An 18,741-nucleotide genomic window follows, 5' to 3' on the forward strand; every position below is an offset into this window, starting at 1 on the left:
CAGAATAGACATATAAGAGAGTAAAGTGGACTGTATTATCGACAGTTTCCGTGACAGTATCGGACATCAGGATGTGAAGTTATTAAAAATTCATAGCAGATGCAATGTTTACAAATAACAACTTCCAAGGCTCGGTAAATCCTAGATGAAGGGCTGTGAGTTTGGGAGTTCCCCTGGACTTAGTGGTCGAAAACACCACATTCGTGCGGCTCGGTTGACGGAAACAGTCGAGTCGGCGTGAAACGAACGGGCATACGAGAAAATTTCCGGGCATTCAGGGACTTCGCTGGGGGTGGAGGGGGGCATAAAGAGTGATACAATGTAGAGGTGGAACCGGGGAAAAGGTATATGCACCTTCAAAATAAAAGTTGTAGATAAGTTTCAATTTTTTTTTGTGTGGGATTTAATACCACAACAAAAGTCATCCCTGCAAATACTAAGACCAGAGTCTGTGTGGACACACCCTATCTACAGTATCTGTGTTTTTCTTGACACAACTTTGATAATTTTTCTTATTGTTGAAATTATACTTTGTTTAAACTGTTTTAAGAAATACGTTTACACAGGTGTGCATCAGTCTCCACTCTAACAGATTTCTATGTTTTGCCATTTTTCTATTTGATTAAAAAATATACTTTATTTATACACTAAAGTACCTTGTAGTGCAATTTATTAGTACGACAGGAGCTTATTGAATATAAATTGATTAATTTTCCTAGCATCTGTGTATCAGTGAAACTTTAATTAGGTAGGATAAACCGGAAGTTTACGTCCTTCCCCGGCTTGAGGTCCCTTGACAGAGCGTTGGAGCGGGACAGTGAGTTACACAGCTGACAGTTGGGTTAACTGGGTTAGAGTAGTTATCTGATCGCTTTCGTTTTGCAGTTTATTCATCGATCGACCTATTTTCACAGTCCAGCACTCCGGGAGGGAAGATTCTTTATGAATCCAACAAAAACACTCCTCCGTGACCATGCTGAAATCATCTGGAGCGACACTTTGCCTTTGTTTGTTGACTGTGTTGGGGTCACTCGTTTCGTTGGGGACTTGTTCACCTGCAGTCGTTAAAGGTTTCGGTAAGTACTTATCTAAAGCGCTCACACTTTGCTATAATATCTGCGTCACTTATCATGGTACATCTGTGCCCGAGCGTGTGTGCGGTCCACTTTCGATTCAGTAAGCGCGACAAGTCTGGGACAAAAGCTGCAAACATGCAAGATTTACACCAAGAGGAGGCATACAAACGTCGCTATAAGTTATATTTTGATGGTTAGTTAGAAAATTAACTTTTCATCGTTAAAATTAACTGAGAGTTTGATGCCACCCATTTTCTGACAGATGAAACAAATTGCAAACTCATTCCCTCTCCCTCCCTTGAAGTAGTTGCCCCATGTAAGCCTTACATCAATGCACAGCTTTCAGATGATATCATGCTGACTTGTTTCTGTTTATGCCACTTTGTAGTATACAAAGCGGTAACATGATACTGGTTTATTATTTTGTTAAGTTTATGCACCAGAAGTTTTACTTGTTTGTTGGAGAAAAACTTTAAAGTTAAATCAAATACAATGAGTCTGGGAGTTTAATTCAAATATTTTTCGACTATTAGAATGGTCAATAACAGCCTTCAAGCATGAGTAACCTTTTATTGGAATAGGCCTACAATTATCATATAATCCAAGATTGTAAATGTGAATATTTTCCTGTTCATTTTTGGAAGCAATCAAAATATCTCTAGGTCATTGGCATCATAAGATATTTGAAAGTGTGATACTGGGTTTGGGGGATTTTTCTGACACTTAAAAAACAGACATGAGGAAGATACATGGAAAATTTAAATGTATGGTTGAAGATGAGATTATGAGTACAGAATGCAGAATAGTCATCCTGTGGTAGAGAAATTAACATGCAGACATTATTTTGTTTTTGATGCAGCCAAATATATTTTCATGGGGTATTTTTCTCGATCTATGACTATCTTGGATTTCCCATGTTTTAATGTGATTAATTTAAACTACTTGGTCTCTGGAGTATGTTTTTAAATCCCTCTAAAAACCTCTCTTTGGAAGTTAGCACAGGAGTTTTGTGCTGTCAGTGTTGAATTATTTAGATTATTAATGGAGTATTTTTGTCCATGTTTTATATTCAGGCTAATATTATTTCTTAAACATTATTGTTTTATGCTGTTAAAAGACTTTCAGCAGCTGTCAAAGTGAAGTCAGTTGGACGTTACATTGTGTTGTTTTTCTGTCCCACCACAACAGACCAGGATGCTTTCACCATCCAGCATGCAACCACAGAGCAGTGCCTAGGTTCGGGTGCTTCCACAGACTTGACTCTGTCCCCCTGTGACCCAAACAGCCAGACCCAGCTGTGGAAGTGGGGCTCACGTCATGGGCTCTTCCATGTAGCCACATCCCGCTGCTTGGCATTGAATGTCGCCACTAAGACGTTGTCCCTAGTGGACTGTGGCTCTCAAATCCTGCTGTTGTGGCGCTGCCTAGATGGGGCTGTTTACACCGTTTATCAGATGTTTTTGTCTGTTAGCGATGGCAGAGTCATTGCCAAACGGGACGCAAATGATACTTGGGTAAGAGGAGGATCCCAGGACAACATCTGCCAGAAACCATATCGCGGTAAGTGTGGTTGGCTGTGTTTTATCTGAGGGAAAAACACTTCCTAGCTGCCGATCTGATCAGTGTGAGAAGTGCTTTAAGCACCCATTACGGCTTTCTGGGGACTAGCTAATGCAGTCAGGAAATGAAAGTAAAGTCAAACTCAGTTTGCGATGAATTTAACACTATAAATTCAGTCAGAATCTACCTCTTGGATGTGATTTTCATCCGGCTTTTGTATTACACCCTTGATAATGAGCTGTTTTCTTCTCTGGCCTTTGTGTCACAGGGCCAAACAGGTTTAGGTACATTTTAAACCTAAGCCTGACTGGTTATCTTCATACCAATGTTTCATTTCTCCCTCCTTGAAAACAAAATGACTTCCTCAGAAACATTTAAATATCTCTGACTCTGTCTGCCTTTTAGAGTTTTGGGGGATTTTTCAGATGCTTTATGAAAAAGCTTTGTGACTGTGCTAGGTCTGTGTGGTTAAATCAGTACAGCATTAAAGCTGAGTTTTACTTTTCTTTCATTGTAATCGCTTGCTATGTGAGTGAGTTGGCACTGTGGTGAAAAAATAAGCTCTACAAGGTGTACATGTTTAAAAGCACAAGCCATGACAATAGCAGGAAACTAGGTCATCACTGATGAGATGTTGTTGCATTACTACAGGTCACAATTTAGGATATTGTCTGATCTTGTCCTTTATAAAAGAAAAAATTTAAGTCTCAGGACTGAATGTTTTGTTTTTTACAGTGTACAATGAGACACCAAATTTCCCTTTCATTCATTAACTGACTTCATTTGTTTTTATTTCTCATACAACAGAAGACTTGTCGCAGATCTTTGACCCTTCACTTTGCTTTACTCTCTTTACTCTCGCAGTTGTTCACACCACCAACGGGAACTCTGCTGGCGCTCCCTGTGATTTCCCCTTCAAGTACAATGGCAGCTGGTTTCACGGATGCCTCCAGGATGAAGATCTCCCTCACTTGTCCTGGTGTGCCACCACACCGAATTATGGCAGAGACAGAAAGAAGGGACACTGTCTGATACCTGGCATGTTAAAATCTTTTTTCACTGATATCAAAGCCTGTAACTTGACTTAACTACTTACTTTGACTGTTCAAATCATCAAGTTTTTATAGAACTGTAAAATACACATAGATTCTTCGTACTTTTACTGACCCTTTCTCTTTGACTTGGCAGAGGAGGGTTGCCAGACCCTGTTTTCTGGTCAGGGAGGGGACTCCTGCTATGAGTTTGTTTCCACAGCCATGGTGCCCTGGCATGAAGCTTTGGATTCATGTCGGAGTCAGGGAGCCGACCTGCTGAGTGTGACTGAGCCTGAGGATCTCCATTCTGAACCCTGTAAGACTAGTAGACCATTCATCACTCCATAATCCTCTTTTATCCCAGGCTGTAATATTACAAAAAAAAAAGAAACAAACAGTTTTCTTCATCATCAACTACATGACATGTTAGATTGAAAGTGTAAACTGCTTTACAGCACTTTGGAGGTTTCAAAAGTGAAAAAAAACATAATTTGATCTCAAACAATCATCTCAAGGCCCATCTCAGTTTGAGATCCTTGAAGGTTTTTTTTTTTATTTTGAAGGCGAGCCCTGCCCCTGCTGTTTGAGTTACAATGTATTTAAAGAGACGGAACAGAGGATGAAGCTTCGTCTTTAATTCAAAATGAACACCACCAAATTAATGTAGTTGTTGAGTTTTTAATTATTGGTGTATTCTCACAAGTTATCTATGTCACCTTCCTAGTTGTGTCTTATGTTTTTTTCTTTTTGAAATTCCCTCTTGTTCATCTTAAAAAAAAAGAGAGTTGTGAAGGAACGACTGTGACTTCACCTCACTTTAGAAACTTCACTTTAAACTTTAAACCAGCTTTAACTTTGTGGAGACATGACCTCATTACCTCTAAGACCATATTGAAAAACAACTGCCTCATAGCTTGTTCTGCAAATCAACTGCAGCCTTCAGTGGAAACAGGTCAAGGGTTTTTTTGGTCACTAAATACTTTGAATTTGTAACATGATGTAACAGTAGTCCAGTGGTGCAAAGCTGGGTGTTGATTTTTGTTCCTCCTTTTGTTTTATTTCTATGTGCTATGTTTTAATGCCTGTTCATTGTACTTGCTGTTGTCCACTGTGATGCCCTTTGAAACAGTTTCCACAAATTCAAAGCAAAGGAACTACATGTTTTTCATTTCAGCGTCCCTTACAGAGGTAGAAAAGTAGCCATAAGCAGACAAAAATAGGTCAGATGTAACAAAACTAGATTTAAAAGTTTAGAATGAACATCATCATATCAATATAAAATCACATAAATAAAACACTTCCACAGTGTAGTTAGAACTCATCTTGTTTCTGAAGTCAGGGCTGTTTGCTTTTTTGGCACAGTTTGTTGCATATTCACTTTTGTGATGCTAACTTGAATTAGGAAGTTAGACAGCACAGACCACAAAGTGAGTTCAGTTGAATTTCCCTTTTAAAGCAGACTCTCCTTCCTTTATCAACCAGTGGCATTTAAAATGTCAACCATGTCCTGTATCTCAAAGTTGTCTTAATGATATTTCTATCTCAGACTTCTCATTATCATGTGATTAACATGTAATGTGATGTTGCTTTGTTGCAGTACTGTCTGGCCTGGAAAGAATGCCTGAGAGGATGTGGATCGGCCTTCATCAGTTAGACTCCTCTCAGGGCTGGCAGTGGTCAGATGGCTCCCCTTTCTCTGTCCTGCGCTGGGAACAAGGTAAAAAAAATGACAAAAATAATGACAACTGGGTTTCTCTGTTTTTTTTTTTTTTTTGTCCTCTTTTCTTTGAACCACTGACAATTCTCTGCCCCAGCTATGAAAGTAAAAAAGTGCAGAAGTGTTGCAAAGTGGACCACAGTGTTTCTGTTACTGGTTTTGAAATAATGGTAAGGTTTCATAAACAGAAGAGGTTACAGAAATGCGTTCTTAAGAACTACAGTTTCAGTTTCTTTTAACACCTGCCACCCTGAGCACTCTAAATCCTGCATGGTGCTGTGAGCTGCTGTTGGTGCTACCCTCATATAAACTAATAAACTGAAACTTTGTGACAGTGGTAGAAACAATGAGGCCTGTGTTCAGAGAAGCTGATTGTGCCTTGTTTTTGGGCACAGTGTGGCATGGGGATTGTTAGTGTTGCTGAATAACCCATTAATAGCTCTGAATGGAGGGCTTTATGAAACGTGGTAGCTGTTGTGTTATGTTGGCTGTGTGTTTTCAGTTGTTCTGACACTGTAGCATGAATGTCACCAGTCATCTGGACTTGTACTGATATGAGCTTCTTGTGGTCTGTTATTTACAGCCTGTCAGTGTTTCCTCTCATAGCAACTGTCGAAGTGCTATTTCTCTTCACACTCAGTATGTAATTTGATTTCTATTTATTGTGTTTGACAGGAATGCCGTACATTGGTGGGATTACTGAATCAGACTGCGGAGTCCTGAACTCCAAACAAAATTATGAAGCTGAGTCATGCAACATGCGACTGCCATACATCTGCAAAAAGAGCGTCAATGCCTCTCAGACAGAAACAACAGGTTGGTCTTGCGTATTCTGCTTGATTCTATCTTCTGTGTCCAAATAAATCCAGAGATACGCTTCCACTACAACAGCAGTCCTAGGCTGTATGTTGGCTGGCAGTAGTATAGTTTGAAATCAGTAATTCATCACTCTGTACTCATTACAGAGACTTCATTGTAGGGGATTATAATGAGCTTCATAGCTGTACAGTGAGCTCATTGGTAAAAAAAAAAAACAAACCATAAACACCGCTCTGCTCAGTTTCTGTGCCTCATTATTTTATCTGTTGATGGTTTTTTGGATGCGTTGAATCTATATCAACCTGAACCTCAGGGTGGCACTGGGGGCAAAGAGGGAGAGAAATTTAACATGTTCAGCAATTTAATGAGAATTTATTCAGCCCAGGTATTTAAGTTAGGACCAGCTTGTTGGATAAATAAATGTAAAGATGATATATCTGGCGACTTGACAGAAAATAATTCCAACAATCCAAGAACTAAATACAAAATAAAAGATTAACAAGACTAAACTCAAAGAAAACCAAATGAAAGTGATAAAACAGATGGATTGTCAAAGGCAGCAGAGCAATAAATCATTGTTTGAATAGAAGTTTCTATTGGGGGGGCAATGCATCAGAGGAAATAAAAACAGGTGAAAGGCTGTGGAGCAGTGGTATGCACTGACTGTGGGTTGATACCTTTGCTGTTAGTTGATGTTTAGTCAACTTCTGCAGGCGTGCCTCCAGTTTGAGGCGCAATAAATTCATTTATTGCAGAAACATGCAGAAAGGTTGCACAATCAAACAAAACAGCAGTGGTCTCCCCATGTCACCTACCGCCACAGCAGTGAAAATCCACAAGCCTTTCTGGGGTTAAACGCACACCTTAGCTAGAAGTGATGTACCTGTAAACCTGTATACCTTAATAATCATACAGTGACATCCAGTGGCAAAAACATGAACACAGCCTGACCCAAAAGAAACATTAATATGGCCCTTACGAGTGGGATAGTAACTAATTGATACCTACATAGAAAATAATGAATAAATAAAAAAATACATTTAGTATGACCAGTACCGACAGTAAAAATGAGGTCAGTGCTGCGTACAAATCAATTGAATAAATTTAGAGCATTAAAGTAATATAAATGAAAAAGATTTAAATACAGAAATAACATTTATAAAGCAGTCTGAATAAAGTTAAATTAAAACGCATTAATAAAAAACACGCTCATCTTACTTTTCTCTCTGTCGCTCAAACTGTCAAACTCTCTCTTGGCTCCATATGTAAATCTCCTCTCATCCTCCCCTGCTTTTTCAGAGTCTCTTGTTTATAAAGAAACCGAGTGTCAAAGCGGCTGGGTCGGGTGGAACGGCTGGTGTTACAAGTTGGTAAAGGACAAGCCTCTAAACTTCACGGATGCTCAGCTACGCTGTAACCTCACAGAGGGAGGAGGTGGAGGCTCTCTGGCCAGCTTTCACTCCATAGACAGCAAAGAGTTGATCAGCACCAGTTTTCATGCAGGTAAGTCCAGAAATTCAAACTGCTCTCCCACCCAGTGACTCTTTGGACTTTTTGGCTTTGAGTATTTCAACAAAATGATGTTTCATCGTCCATCAGATGGTCTGCCATGGGACGTATGGATTGGTTTGATCGGATTCGGCATCAGCCCCACAGTATTCCACTGGATAGACCAGGCACCTGTGACCTTCACATACTGGGATGTAGATCAACCAGCACAGCCCTCTCTGGATACCAGCTGTGTTTTCTATTCTGGAGAAGTAGGTTTATTTTTGTTTCACCCATGGTTTCTTGTCTTTTATTTTGTTGTGTTTTTGTGTATCCTCAATCCTCTGTGTCTGTGTATTTGCTTATACAAGGACTAAAAAAACAAATGTGCATCTATTCTCTTCAGCTTCATAGATGGCGAATTGAGAACTGCACAGTGAGGAAACCTTTTATGTGTCAGAAGAAAGGAAAGGTGAATGAAGCACCAGCAGGATGTAGCTTTGAGGATGTAAGTATTGTCAATTCGAGGTGATTTTAAAGTGAAACAGGCTTTAGCTTCCATTTCTTTTCTACATATACCAGAAGCTCATCATTTATATTGTTTGATATAGCTAAAAACTCAGCTTCCAAAAGTCTTATGAGTCAGATGTTGTCTACAGATTCCTGTTTGCCCATTCTGAGGAAGTGTGTCTGTGCATGAAAGTGACAGATTATGAACTGAAACTAGTTTAAATAGTTCATGCTAAGTTTATCCTCTCATTCATGTAGGGTTGGAGGAGACACGGCAACTCCTGTTTTAAGCTGAGCACTGAAAAAGTATCTCACAAAGACCGCTGCAACATGACCATAAGAAACAGGTAGGGGTTGGGCTCTGCTGCTGACTCTCCTATATCCTTAAGAAAACACTATGACGCTGATCATCGGCCTCATAAATAAGAGCTTTTTCAATCATATCTTAAAAAACTATCTGTGTCTGACTTAAACTCACATTTGAACTCATCCATCACATATTTTTAAACATAACTGCTCACTGCTCTTCTTGTGTTAAAGCAGGACACACCCACTCACATTTGACTGTTTTTTCCAGGTTCGAGCAGGCCTTTATCAACCGTTTACTCACTGAAAAAATCAGCAAAGAACCCCAGTACTTCTGGCTTGGGCTTCAGGACATTAAGAACACAGGGGAGTACCAGTGGCAGAGCCAGGATGGATCTCCTGGTGAGGTCACATATACCAACTGGGGCTGGTTTGAACCAGGTTAGTCCAAGAAACACCTTTTCTGCTCCCGTTTTAGAAAGTTATGTTTTTGTTTTTTTTTTAAGTTTTGATCAGCTGATTTGTTTCACTGTTTTGGGTAATGGTCCAAGCCAGTTTGTAAAACCACAATGTTCAAAAAAGTTGACTATTTGTCAAGTTTAGAGCCACCCTTTGAAAGTGTTGAAGGGTTTTGAAGGCTTAAATAATTGAATATGATAAATAAAAGCAAAGAAATAGCAAATCTCTGACCCTTTTAATTTATACCATTGTATAGAAGTGCTTAGACTTAAGCACTGACTAGTTGCAGAAATGCTTTGTGCTGAAGAGAGCATGGTTTTCATTTAAAAGTCAGTGCTCAAAAACAAACTGAAAGTGTAAAAAATTAATCTCTAAAACAAACATGATCTGTTCCAAAGTCTAACCCTTTTTTGATTTACACATTTGGTAAACCTTTCAACTAAATAGAGCTTATTAGACCAGTGGAAAAGGCTGTAGTCGTACCAGTATTTAAATCAGGAGACACTGTTCGGGTATGCAAGGAAGTCCAGACTTTGTTCTTCCTGTGCTATCAAAAGTCTTGGAAAAAGTTGTGCCAGACTAGTTGTAACAACTTCTATATCCTGAGAAGTTTGGCTTATGACTGTTAAACTCTACAGACACAGCAACTTGTTTTTTTTTGTAGCAGATGCAAAGTTCTTGTAAAGATTGGGGTATACTTGTGGTTGTGGTTTCCTTCTTTGACCTAAAGAAGGCATTTGACACCATCGACCACAACATCCTGAGAAATTGATCTAAGATGTCCTGTTTTTTTTTAAGCAAGCTTTTATGGGATTGGCTTCTTATCTGCAGTTAAAAGAGCAATGCGCAAAGACTGATTTTCAATTAATTGTTATCGGTATTCCCCAAGACTCAATACTAGGCCCACTGAGTTTTGGTCTTTTTTATTAATAATATGCCTGAAAGCTGTCCGGGAGCTGGTTGTAAGCTCTGTGCTTGAGATACCATCTAAAAGGCATCAACAAAGAGTCTGGAACAGACAACTAAGAGATTATCATTACCTCATATAAATGGGGTTTGTAAGTGAGTCTATCAAATAAATCTCACTTTGAACATGAAAGACACAGGTTTCCATCAGACAACAATGCAATCCGAAAAATACAGCATTAAAATATAAGGAAAAAGAAAGTGTGATGGTAAATGAATTAAAATTTTAAGTTGTAGCTCTGGATTTCAGACTTTAATTTGACTATCATTTAAAAAACTATTAACAACCTTGACAACTGTTACACACGTTTTATCTTTGTGTAACCAAGCCTTAAAACATAATGGATAAAAACATAATGTAATCTTGATATCTTTCTTTCTCTCTTCATTTAACATACTGAAAGCTGAACTAGGGACAGAAGTAGAAAACTAGCAGTAGCTTGGCCCATATTTTAACATCTTAGAGAGTCAAAAATTAACAAGACTATGTCTAAAATATGTTTTGTTTGTTTTTTAAACTTGTTATGGGTGGTGGTGGGTGGGGTTTACAAGAAAATGTAACTGTTTCCTGTGTATTGCAGAACGAGATGGTGGGTGTGTTGTCATTTCCACGGCAAAACCTGTGGGCAAGTGGGAGGTAAAAAACTGCACCTTCTTCAAGGCAGGAACCATCTGTCGAACAGACCTTGCCCCACTCCCACCTCCAGGACCAGAGCCTAACCTTAACACAAGCTGTCCTGATGGATGGGTGTCTAAACCAGACATCAAATACTGCTACAAGGTGTGTATCTGCAGTTTCACACCTGCTGTCATGTAGACTGTTTCACTTATTGTATGAAGGAGGCTGTTACTGAAGCAGAATTTCATGTATATGTAGTGTAGGCGTCCAGCTCTGGTAGCAAAAAAAAAAGGTGGAAAAAAGTACCTGTCACAAACAAAAACCACAACTGTGAACTTTGAATCGTAGAAATGAGAAAACAGGGGAAAGACAGAAGAAGAAATTAAGAATGAGGTGAAACAAATTCATCCTTAACCCCTTGTTGAAAATATCACAATTTTTCTCTTTTGGTGTTTGTTTACAGTTTAAGTTGGGCATTTGACAGTGCTGTAGGATTTGAAGCTGCTTCTGCTATGTGTTTTTTTCATGGCTGTCATTGTTATTGGCTTGAAGTCTGCTCCAGTCTGTTTCTTTACTCTTTATTAACTGTTATCTTGCCTTCTCAGGTGTTTCATGAGGAAAGGCTGAGCATGAAGCGCTCCTGGGAGGAGGCTGAGAGGTTCTGTCAGGCCCTGGGTGGAAACCTACCCAGCTTCACCAGTAACGCAGAGATGAGGACTCTGCACAGCATCATGAGAGGAAGCATCAGGTACTAAACACACATGTGCACTTTGAACTTCTGTTACGATTAATGACAGATTTTTGAGCATGTGGGAGTAGTGAAGCAGCATTTTCTAGTTTGGGTGAATTTGGTGAACTAAACATAATTTTGTTACGTTGGGTGATTTCTCAGATAAGGCTGAATCCAGTGCAGAAGTATAGTGTTTACCTTTTGAGCTCACTGCTGATTCATGATTCATGTTTGACAGTTTTTTAAACACGACCTTAACCAATTAATTTGAATTTGTTTCAAATTTTTTGTATAATTATTTTCTCACATGAGCCAGGCCCCTTTTTATATCCAGTATGACACTGGTCTCACTTTGTCTAATGGATGTGCCAGTGGTTTAGCCCGCCATCAGCATCAAAGCTCAGTCTGTGCATTTAAACTGAATCCATAGCTGCTGCCTGCCCTCATTGATTTTTTCTTGAAATGAGAATCATTCTGTTAAGTATCTGTGTTATATCTGTGTGTGTGTGTGTGTGTGTGTGTGTGTGTGTGTGTGTGTGTGTGTGTGTGTGTGTGTGTGTGTGTGTGTGTGTGTGTGTGTGTGTGTGTGTGTGTGTGTGTGTGTGTGTGCGTGTGTGTGTGCGTGTGTGTGTGTTTCAGTGACAATCGGTACTTCTGGGTTGGCCTGAATAGGAGAAACCCAGCTGATCGCTCCTGGCAGTGGAGCAATGGCCAGCCTGTAAGTCTAACCCTGATCCCTAACCATTAACCCTGACATAGACAGATAAAGCATATGGTACAAATCTGAATAACTTGTCTTTAGTATTGGATCACAGAATAGTTTTATAAACAGTACTTTCCAGTTCATGGCAGTTAATTATTAGCTACACTGTAACCTCACAGAGGTTATTATTTTCTAGTTTAAAACTTCTATTTTTCCTCCATCACTCTAAATTTTATTTATCCAGTCTTATTGAACAACAGTAAATTGTCTCTGGAGTTGAATTCTGTTTGTTTCATAGGTGTCCATGGATGTGTTACATGAAGATTTCCATGAGGATGATGCATACAACCGTGACTGCACAGCATTCAAGGTGGGTTTGGTTGAATGCAACAAAAGCGAGACTCTAAGAAAGATAATATGAACTCCCTTTTCTTTCTCTGATCATAACTAAAGGCATGTTTCAGGATTTTTCTCAGTCATGAGTTCTGTTACTTCATGTTCTGTTGCTTGATTTGAGAATGAAGGTTTTTGTCTCGGCTGTTTGTGGGAGTGAATGGAAAAACTTCCACTGAAGCCTGCACCACATTGTGTCCCTGATTTTAACGTCCTTCATGCTATCTTGAAGCGGAATCCCATAACAGACCAACAGCTGGTTAGAGCAGCGGTTCTCATCACACTCAAAGAAGTGCAAACTGATCTGATATCCCTCTTGTTCTCAGTTCAGTGGAAAAGTCTTTCCACTCAGACTCTGCCCTTTGTGCTCCTCAGTTTGTCTAAACCAGCTTGAACTTTACTCCAATGTCACAGCTATGATTCTGCTTTTGTTGTTTATTTCTTTGATAATGTTCAAACACTCTGTGTTCCCATCAGACAACTAAGAGCACACTGAAGCACCTGTTTGTGTATCTGCTCCACGACTTGCCTCCCACACCTTTCTATGCTACACCATTTCACTGTGACGCCAGGTTGGAGTGGGTCTGCCAAATACCACGGGGTAAGAAATGCAACCACAACAGATTAGACACCACAAATTCCTATAAAAAGACGGAGAAGCCAAATAAAGTCTAGGTATTTGTTTGTTAAGCATTAACTTCCACTAACTTATCTTTGTTGATGCTTTAACAGGAACAAAGCCAAAGAACCCAGAGTGGTACAATCCAGGTAACTACAGTCTTTTCAGACTCCACGTTTCAAGCCTGCTATTAAAATCCTTTTACCTTGCAGTTTATTGAATATACACTGTTTGTCTGGTTTAAAATGTTCCATGATATGAGAGCTCTTTGTTGTGTATTTCAGATGGGCACCATGAAACCTCTGTCTTCATTGATGGGGCAGAGTTTTGGTTTGTAAATGAGCCTAAGCTAACTTTTCAGGAAGCTGAGCTCTACTGCAGTGCCAATGGTAGCAAACTGGCTGCACCAGTCAGCACAACAGCTGTTAGTCGGATCCACGAACAGATTACAAAAGTAAGTGGCTGTGTCATTGTTAGCTAATAGAAAAGCTGTCCAACCAGGTGAACTGCCATTTAATGAATGTTGCTACATGTATAAACTGGTGCTGGGATGGCACAAGTGCAGGTTGCAGTGAAAGATAGGGGGATGTTACTAGTGAAGATTCTATGTACATTTTTCTTCTTAAATTTTTCTTTATTAAGATACAGGATCTTTGTTCCAGGCAGGGAAAGGAAAATCTGGTACTTTCTTTCTGGTTATTGACTGTGGGTTTTAGTTTTCTGTAGATGCTTAGAATGAAAAACATCTTAAGTGCACAGAAAATGATCTGAAGATTGTTTTTAAGAAATTCATTTTTTTCTTTTTTTGGAGGTAAACCAAGTATTATATGTATTCACTTCATTCTTTCAGCACTTCTCTCCCTTCAAACTCATCTATTGTTAAAATCCTATTCAAAATTTGTACAAATCAGAAAGCAGACATGCCTGTGATGCTTTGTTGAGGTTACACATATTTTAGCTATAGCTGTATGTTCACAGTATTGTTTCACAGTTGGTTCAGTAAATGCCTGTGCAGTTAAGGTTAAAGGGGCAAAAGTTGTACCTTTTCTTAACTTTTAAGTTTATGTTTATATTTGCTCTCTGCAGGCATCTGAAGTTGAAACGTAGGACATATGACCTCAAGAATTCATTCCTCTTTATTTTGGTTGAGAAACGTGGGCAGTTTTTCTTGAGAATGCAGCTGGATGCTGTAAAAATAAAGAAGAACTGACCCCTCTCAAGGCTAGCCACGAAACAAAAAAGATAACACAGGAAACAACAATGTGTGCTAATCTTTGTCTACTTGACATGAGCCTTCTGATTCCTGCCAAACAAGTTTTCTTTTCTTAAAAGCGCTTTAAAAACTTTGCTTTAATCAAGTGACAGTGGAGATTATTTCATCATTGTCATGTGATCCTCTTTCCTCTTTGAACAGATGTCAAGCTCCAACAAGCATAGCTGGTGGATTGATCTCAGAGAGCCTGGGAAAATATATCCCATGACGTAAGCTTGCACACAAACATGACTAAAACACACATAATATGTACAATTGGAGTAGAATGTTACTTTGGCGTGGACTCAAATCATTTATGCTACAGGTACATCCAGATGTACTACTATCACTCCATTTTACTGGGGAGATGCACCTCCATCAGCCCTGAAAACTTATTCCCAGGTGGGTTCACGTTGCAGTTCTTCTATACAGCCGAGCATAGTTTAGAGTTATTTTAATGACTGCTTAGTTTCTATTAGTGTTGTACTGTGAGGGTTGTGGTGCAGTGTGAAAACAGAGTGTATTATTGGTTTGGTCCTTCTGTTTGAACTCTTCCCATTGGTTTGATGTGAGTGGGATGTTTTCAGCAAAAAAGTAATGGTACATTTAGTGATACAGAAAGCATGCAAAGGGTGACATTCTCTCTCAGAAACATTTTATCTTGTGATTAAAATGAGCATGGATACAAATTGTCTCAAACACTTGCCTACTTTTCTATCCTATGCACACTTGCAGAGCACGAGCGCAGTTGCAGACAGCGGTTGTCTTTTGTGTGTGAGACCCATAACACCACCTTAGTGGAGAAAAATCCTCTGGAGCCTCCACCTGCTGGTCTGCCCTGTGGAAATGGCTCTGTGTCCTTCAGGAACAAGGTCTCAACCTTTAACACGTTTACACTCTGCATAACGCCAAGAAACAGATCCAGTCCTGTTCATGAGCCTCAGGCTCAAGATCTTACGTTTCCTAAATTAAAGAGCATCAAAGCACAGTCACAGTTTCACATAATTAGATTTAGATACATAAAGTCTTTAGCATGGGTACATTAAAATATGACTTTAATTTGTTGTGATTTCATCTCATTACTTCTTGGCAGTGCTACACTCTGAAAACCAGCCAGAAGCCGGTTTCCTTCAAGTATGGTAATGATGACTGTCTGTCTCTGAGAGGAACACTGGTCACTATATCTGATCAGGTGGAGCAAGGTGAGAAGTACCCTTTTTTTCTTTTATGAATAAAGAAGGCAGACATCACTAACATTCCCAATACAACTCAGATGATATTGAATCACTTGTTTTGTGTTCACACATGAAGTTGGTCTTTTACCTCCTCAAATGAAGAATGTGTGATTATAAAAACTCTCTGACTTAAATGCTCTGTCCAACACAAATGATTGTTTTAGACTTCATCACCACTCTTTTGCCACGGATGAGGAACATGGACACTACCTGGATAGGACTGAAAATCAAACGTCACGACCCTGAATGGGTGGACAAGACGCCAGTCAACTACCAGAATTTCAACCCCTTGCTCCTGGGCATGCACAAGGCTATTAAAATTGACGTAAGCTGGTGGAGTCATTATTTAATCTCTCTCAAATCCCTTTAAAAATGCTTTTTATCCAGTCTGAAGTAGACACTGTTTGTTCTTTATTGTTAGGAGGCCTTTCTTTTCTTTATCAAAATAAGACGTGTCCATTATTTGAGACTAAATGTTCTTTTATTCTCTTTTTTAACAGACATTTGATCCAGCCAGCCTGGAGCTGTGTGCATTTATGATCAATAACCCCAACTCTGCCATGCTGGGTACCTGGGACTATTCCTCCTGCACTCAGTTCCAACATGTGGGTGTTTGTCAGCACTATGCAGGTAACTTGATCCAGCTTTTCTTATGACTCAATCTTCTGGATGATTTAATTGTAATAGTTTTTATGCCTGTTTTTTTGAATCCTTGAAATATCAAAGATTTTACGTCAGTGTCAAGAGGATGATGGTGTTGTTTGAATCAAACCAGGCGCCACTGTGTCACATTGTTTATCATTTTTTTCCTTCTTATCTTTAACAAAAGACATCAAGCTCCCGGATACAACCAAAAAAAGCCCCTTACACAACTCACATGACCTTGTTTAATTTAAAAACATTGTTCTATTTCATCCCTGCTGACCGCCAGAGGCGGTGCTTAAAGCACTGAATATTCCCCTTCGCGCAAGCGCAGTGCGAGTACGTATACCAACATTGTCACCTGTGACCCCTGGATGACCCCGCAGAAGCTATATCTCCCGGCGTCAATCCAGGGCACTTCCCTTTTTTTCTTCTCGCGCGCAGTTTGCTTGAGCGCTGTGTAAAAGCTTCAGTAAAGTGGCTACCTTATACTCCGTTGCTGGTAGCTCCGTGACCTTTGTGTGTCGGAGCAGCGAACAACGTTCGTCCTCCAGGAGCTGCGACGGTGAAGTGTGTTTTGTGGTAGCTTCGCCTGTGTATCATCGACCTCTGTTGGCGAAGGCTGCAGCCACGCTGCCTCACCCCGGCATATGGTTGGATGTGTTTTTCAGATGCACTCTGGATGAGGTGAGTATTTTTCCCTCTGCTTTCGGCAGATTTGCCTTACTATTAGCGTCGTCGGTCTCGGCCGCGTTCGCGCCGCCTCACCTCGACGATTAGCTTACCTGATAGCCTCTTTGTGTTCACTGACGGGTCGCGTTATCGTGCCTGGTGCCCGGCGTGGGTTGTTTTTGGTTTTGGTGAGCTTCACCTGTTGAGAGTCAGGCGTTTTCTGACTTTTGTTGTAGTGGTCCAGTGGTAGCGTGCCGTCCACAGCAGAATAGGATTCCTTTGTTTGCTTAACGGGAGTTAGCTGCTACTATCTTGTGTTATTAATAAACCCTCTCTGATTAGGGACCACGGTGTAGTGGTTTTTCTTTTTTGTTTGTATTTAAGGCCTCTGCTGGTGCAGGCAGCGTGCGCGCTCCCTCCCCCCGGCATACGGTTCCTTCACGTTAAGACCGTAGCGTTAGCGCTGTGGTTGCCTTTTTATTGATCTCCTTTAGTGCAGCGATTATCTTTGGTTTGCTTTTTGGCCTCTGCTGGTACAGGCAGCGTACGCGCTCCCTCCCCCCGGCACGTGGTTTCTGCGGGTTAGATTGTGGCGTTAGCGCTGTGGTTGACCCCTTATTGATCCCCCGCGGTGCAGCGATTAGCTTTTGTTTGCATTTGTGGCCTCTGCTGGTACAGGCAGCGTATGCGCTCCCTCCCCCCAGCATATGGTTCCTTCGTTGTTTGGTCAGAGTTAGTGCTGTGAGCCCCTGCCACCTTGGGGTTGTTTTTTTGTTTCCTTTTTGGCCTCTACTGGTACAGGTAGCGTGAGCGCTCCCTGCCCCGGCATATCAGACAATGGATGGCTCCCATCTGTGTACTTCCTGTGGGCTTTCGTTACCACCAGAAGATGGCCACGACCTGTGCCCCACATGCCTGGGCCCTGAACATCTGCGAGAGGCGCTCTCGGGCGATCCCTGTATGGACTGCAGCTACCTACCTCGAGCAGTTAGGGCTGCCAGGTTGGCAGGGGTGGAAGGCCCGGCAGCTGATGCAGGCCTCCCTCCTTCGGGCCAGCCACCGTCGGCCTGTCGGACACGCTCCAAGCGGCGTGCAGAGACCGCGGCAACTGCCTCCTCTAAAAAGAGGGCGAGATCTGGCCATGGCAGGATGTCAGCTGAGGTGGAGCGGCTATCTGCTGAGCTGGCCCAGATGAGGTCTTTGCTTGCTGAACGCCAGCCTGATGCCCCCTTGGTGGCTGATGTGGCACTCTCCCCTCCAATGCCAGCACTTTTGCCTGAAGAGGATACACTCTCCCTGGCAGCTTCCGCTAGCCACTTTTGTGAGTACGGGGCAGTTCCAGGGGGTGAGACATCCCCACCATCAGAGCAAGGCTCCCGCTCCTCAGCTCAGACTTCAGGGTCTGAAATGGGGGGCGGTTCCATGCGTGCTGTGATGCGCCTTGCTCTTGAGCGGTTGAACACACCGGTTCCACAGCAGGCAGAAGCAGCACCTGCAAGTGCCTTCTTCAGGCGCAGGCCGGCCTCTACTGCCTTCGCTATTCCCCACTCTGTGGATTATCTGAAGGAGTTGCAGACCTGTTGGAGGGATAGTAAGGCCTGCTCCCGACTCTCTGCAGACGGGCGGACCCTGGCGGCCATGCATGATGCAGCAGTGGCCGGTCTGGATTGCATGCCAGCTGTTGAGCCCGCTATCTCTTCGCTCATTGTGGCCCCAGACGAGGCTCTGCGTAGAGATGCCAGGTGCCCTAGAGCCCAGTGTCGGATCACAGATGACCTCATCACTAGGGCTTATGATGTGGGGGCACGTGCTGCACGCATGGGGAATTCACTGTCTCACCTGATGTTGGCCCTTTCAGCCTCACTGCAGGACAGTAGTGTGACTGCTGATGCTCACACCTTTTGTGATGCCTCGCTGGAAGCGTTTGGCTTGATTTCCAGG

The 18,741-nt window shown here is 41.4% G+C and overlaps 1 protein-coding gene across 1 annotated transcript in view; it reads left to right on the forward strand.

Moving 5' to 3' along the window:
* The first annotated feature begins 793 nt into the window (after positions 1-793).
* ly75 (lymphocyte antigen 75) overlaps positions 794-18,741 on the forward strand; it is a 29,681-nt gene continuing 11,733 nt past the window's right edge. The window contains exons 1-24 of the mRNA XM_074667280.1: positions 794-1,076; positions 2,265-2,636; positions 3,501-3,674; positions 3,825-3,986; positions 5,268-5,387; positions 6,063-6,203; positions 7,506-7,709; positions 7,806-7,966; positions 8,101-8,202; positions 8,463-8,551; positions 8,782-8,951; positions 10,517-10,716; positions 11,160-11,302; positions 11,924-12,002; positions 12,286-12,357; positions 12,858-12,981; positions 13,113-13,148; positions 13,284-13,453; positions 14,414-14,481; positions 14,577-14,653; positions 14,987-15,123; positions 15,345-15,453; positions 15,651-15,811; positions 15,987-16,116. Of these exons, the coding sequence (XP_074523381.1) occupies positions 974-1,076; positions 2,265-2,636; positions 3,501-3,674; positions 3,825-3,986; positions 5,268-5,387; positions 6,063-6,203; positions 7,506-7,709; positions 7,806-7,966; positions 8,101-8,202; positions 8,463-8,551; positions 8,782-8,951; positions 10,517-10,716; positions 11,160-11,302; positions 11,924-12,002; positions 12,286-12,357; positions 12,858-12,981; positions 13,113-13,148; positions 13,284-13,453; positions 14,414-14,481; positions 14,577-14,653; positions 14,987-15,123; positions 15,345-15,453; positions 15,651-15,811; positions 15,987-16,116 (3,304 nt within the window). The 5' untranslated portion in view covers positions 794-973. The remainder of the gene's footprint in view (positions 1,077-2,264; positions 2,637-3,500; positions 3,675-3,824; positions 3,987-5,267; positions 5,388-6,062; positions 6,204-7,505; positions 7,710-7,805; positions 7,967-8,100; positions 8,203-8,462; positions 8,552-8,781; positions 8,952-10,516; positions 10,717-11,159; positions 11,303-11,923; positions 12,003-12,285; positions 12,358-12,857; positions 12,982-13,112; positions 13,149-13,283; positions 13,454-14,413; positions 14,482-14,576; positions 14,654-14,986; positions 15,124-15,344; positions 15,454-15,650; positions 15,812-15,986; positions 16,117-18,741) is intronic.

This window comes from Halichoeres trimaculatus, unplaced genomic scaffold (assembly GCF_033239565.1).
Source record: "Halichoeres trimaculatus isolate MK-OKI-2021-1 unplaced genomic scaffold, fHalTri1.1 fHalTri1_scaffold_3, whole genome shotgun sequence".
Lineage (NCBI taxonomy): Eukaryota > Metazoa > Chordata > Actinopteri > Labriformes > Labridae > Halichoeres > Halichoeres trimaculatus.